At 46.9% G+C, this 2500-nt stretch overlaps 1 protein-coding gene across 4 annotated transcripts in view; it reads left to right on the plus strand.

Moving 5' to 3' along the window:
• Positions 1 to 2500, plus strand: part of impg2a (interphotoreceptor matrix proteoglycan 2a) — a 32523-nt gene that overhangs the window by 16518 nt on the left and 13505 nt on the right. For all 4 annotated transcript variants that reach the window (XM_031580878.2, XM_031580873.2, XM_031580868.2 and 1 more), the window contains 2 exons: positions 530 to 594; positions 2439 to 2500. The exon at positions 2439 to 2500 is cut by the window's right edge and continues 83 nt beyond it. In XM_031580878.2, coding sequence (XP_031436738.1) covers positions 530 to 594; positions 2439 to 2500 — 127 coding nt within the window. The remainder of the gene's footprint in view (positions 1 to 529; positions 595 to 2438) is intronic.

Consider the following 2500-nt stretch of genomic DNA (forward strand, 5'->3'; position numbering starts at 1 on the left):
TATGTGTAGTATACTGCTGACTGTAGTGTCCTTCTGTGGTCTCTCCTCTGCAGTGGTTGAGTATATATGTGTAGTATACTGCTGACTGTAGTGTCCTTCTGTGGTCTCTCCTCTGCAGTGGTTGAGTATATATGTGTAGTATACTGCTGACTGTAGTGTCCTTCTGTGGTCTCTCCTCTGCAGTGGTTGAGACCTACGCTCCTGACTATAGTATACTGCTGACTGTAGTGTCCTTCTGTGGTCTCTCCTCTGCAGTGGTTGAGACCTACGCTCCTGACTGTAGTATACTGCTGACTGTAGTGTCCTTCTGTGGTCTCTCCTCTGCAGTGGTTGAGTATATATGTGTAGTATACTGCTGACTGTAGTGTCCTTCTGTGGTCTCTCCTCTGCAGTGGTTGAGTATATATGTGTAGTATACTGCTGACTGTAGTGTCCTTCTGTGGTCTCTCCTCTGCAGTGGTTGAGACCTACGCTCCTGACTGTAGTATACTGCTGACTGTAGTGTCCTTCTGTGGTCTCTCCTCTGCAGTGGTTGAGACCTACGCTCCTGAGGAGTCAGAGCTAAGTGCTGGACCTCCAGAAGAAGCGAACATTGTGAGTTTTTTTTTTATTTCATTAAATTCTTTTATTTTCATTTTATGTCTATGGTAGAAACAGTTGATCTATTGGTCTGCTGGTGTGGCTAGTAGTCAGTCTTAGAACATTTAGGTATATCTTATTTTGATTTGTATTTGTGTTGTTTAGTTTGATGTGAACTTTGGTATTTGCGGTGGGTTTAAAGGGATGTTTGTTTATTGTTATTGTTTTTGTTCATTGTTTTGTTGTGCTTTGGGGTGGTGTGGTTTAAGGTTCTAGAGTGAGGTCTGAGTGGTTCTAGAGTGAGGTCTGAGTGGTTTAGAGGTTCTAGAGTGAGGTCTGAGTGGTTCTAGAGTGATGTCTGAGTGGTTTAGGGGTTCTAGAGTGAGGTCTGAGTGGTTTAGGGTTCTAGAGTGAGGTCTGAGTGGTTCTAGAGTGAGGTCTGAGTGGTTTAGGGTTCTAGAGTGAGGTCTGAGTGGTTCTAGAGTGAGGTCTGAGTGGTTCTTGAGTGAGGTCTGAGTGGTTTAGGGGTTCTAGAGTGAGGTCTGAGTGGTTTAGAGGTTCTAGAGTGAGGTCTGAATGGTTCTAAGTGGTCTGAGTGGTTTAAGGTTCTAGAGTGAGGTCTGAGTGGTTTAGGGTTCGAGAGTGAGGTCTGAGTGGTTCTAGAGTGAGGTCTGAGTGGTTTAGAGGTTATAGAGTGAGGTCTGAGTGGTTCTTGAGTGAGGTCTGAGTGGTTTAGGGGTTCTAGAGTGAGGTCTGAGTGGTTCTTGAGTGAGGTCTGAGTGGTTTAGGGGTTCTAGAGTGAGGTCTGAGTGGTTTAGAGGTTCTAGAGTGAGGTCTGAGTGGTTCTAAGTGGTCTGAGTGGTTTAAGGTTCTAGAGTGAGGTCTGAGTGGTTTAGGGTTCGAGAGTGAGGTCTGAGTGGTTCTAGAGTGAGGTCTGAGTGGTTTAGAGGTTATAGAGTGAGGTCTGAGTGGTTCTTGAGTGAGGTCTGAGTGGTTTAGGGGTTCTAGAGTGAGGTCTGAGTGGTTCTTGAGTGAGGTCTGAGTGGTTTAGGGGTTCTAGAGTGAGGTCTGAGTGGTTTAGAGGTTCTAGAGTGAGGTCTGAGTGGTTCTAAGTGGTCTGAGTGGTTTAAGGTTCTAGAGTGAGGTCTGAGTGGTTTAGGGTTCGAGAGTGAGGTCTGAGTGGTTCTAGAGTGTGGTCTGAGTGGTTTAGAGGTTATAGAGTGAGGTCTGAGTGGTTCTAGAGTGAGGTCTGAGTGGTTCTAGAGTGAGGTCTGAGTGGTTTAGGGTTCTAGAGTGAGGTCTGAGGCCTGAATGAGGTCTGAGTGGTTCTAGAGTGAGGTCTGAGGTCTGAGTGGTTCTAGAGTGAGGTCTGAGTGGTTCTAGAGTGAGGTCTGTGTGGTTCTAGAGTGAGGTCTGAGTGGTTTAGGGGTTCTAGAGTGAGGTCTGAGTGGTTTATGGGTTGTAGAGTGAGGTCTGAGTGGTTTAGGGGTTCTAGAGTGAGGTCTGTGTGGTTTAGGGGTTCTAGAGTGAGGTCTGAGTGGTTTAGGGGTTCTAGAGTGAGGTCTGTGTGGTTTAGGGGTTCTAGAGTGAGGTCTGAGTGGTTTAGGGGTTCTAGAGTGAGGTCTGAGTGGTTCTAGAGTGAGGTCTGAGTGGTTTAAGGGTTCTACAGTGAGGTCTGAGTGGTTTAGGGTTCTAGAGTGAGGTCTACTGTACGGTGTGTGTGTGTGTGTGTGTGATGTAGTTCTACAGTACGGTGTGTGTGTGTGTGTGTGTGTGTGTGTGTGTGGTGGTGTAGTTCTACTGTACAGTGTGTGTGTGGGTTCTCTGTGCTTTTTTTCATATCCTTCTTCGGTTTCCAGAATGACCTCTTGGCCGCCGCGGAGCTTCCCCTCGACCCCGGACAGGAAGTGTTTGAGGAGGT

Source organism: Clupea harengus, chromosome 2 (genome assembly GCF_900700415.2).
Source record: "Clupea harengus chromosome 2, Ch_v2.0.2, whole genome shotgun sequence".
NCBI classification, from domain to species: Eukaryota; Metazoa; Chordata; class Actinopteri; order Clupeiformes; family Clupeidae; genus Clupea; species Clupea harengus.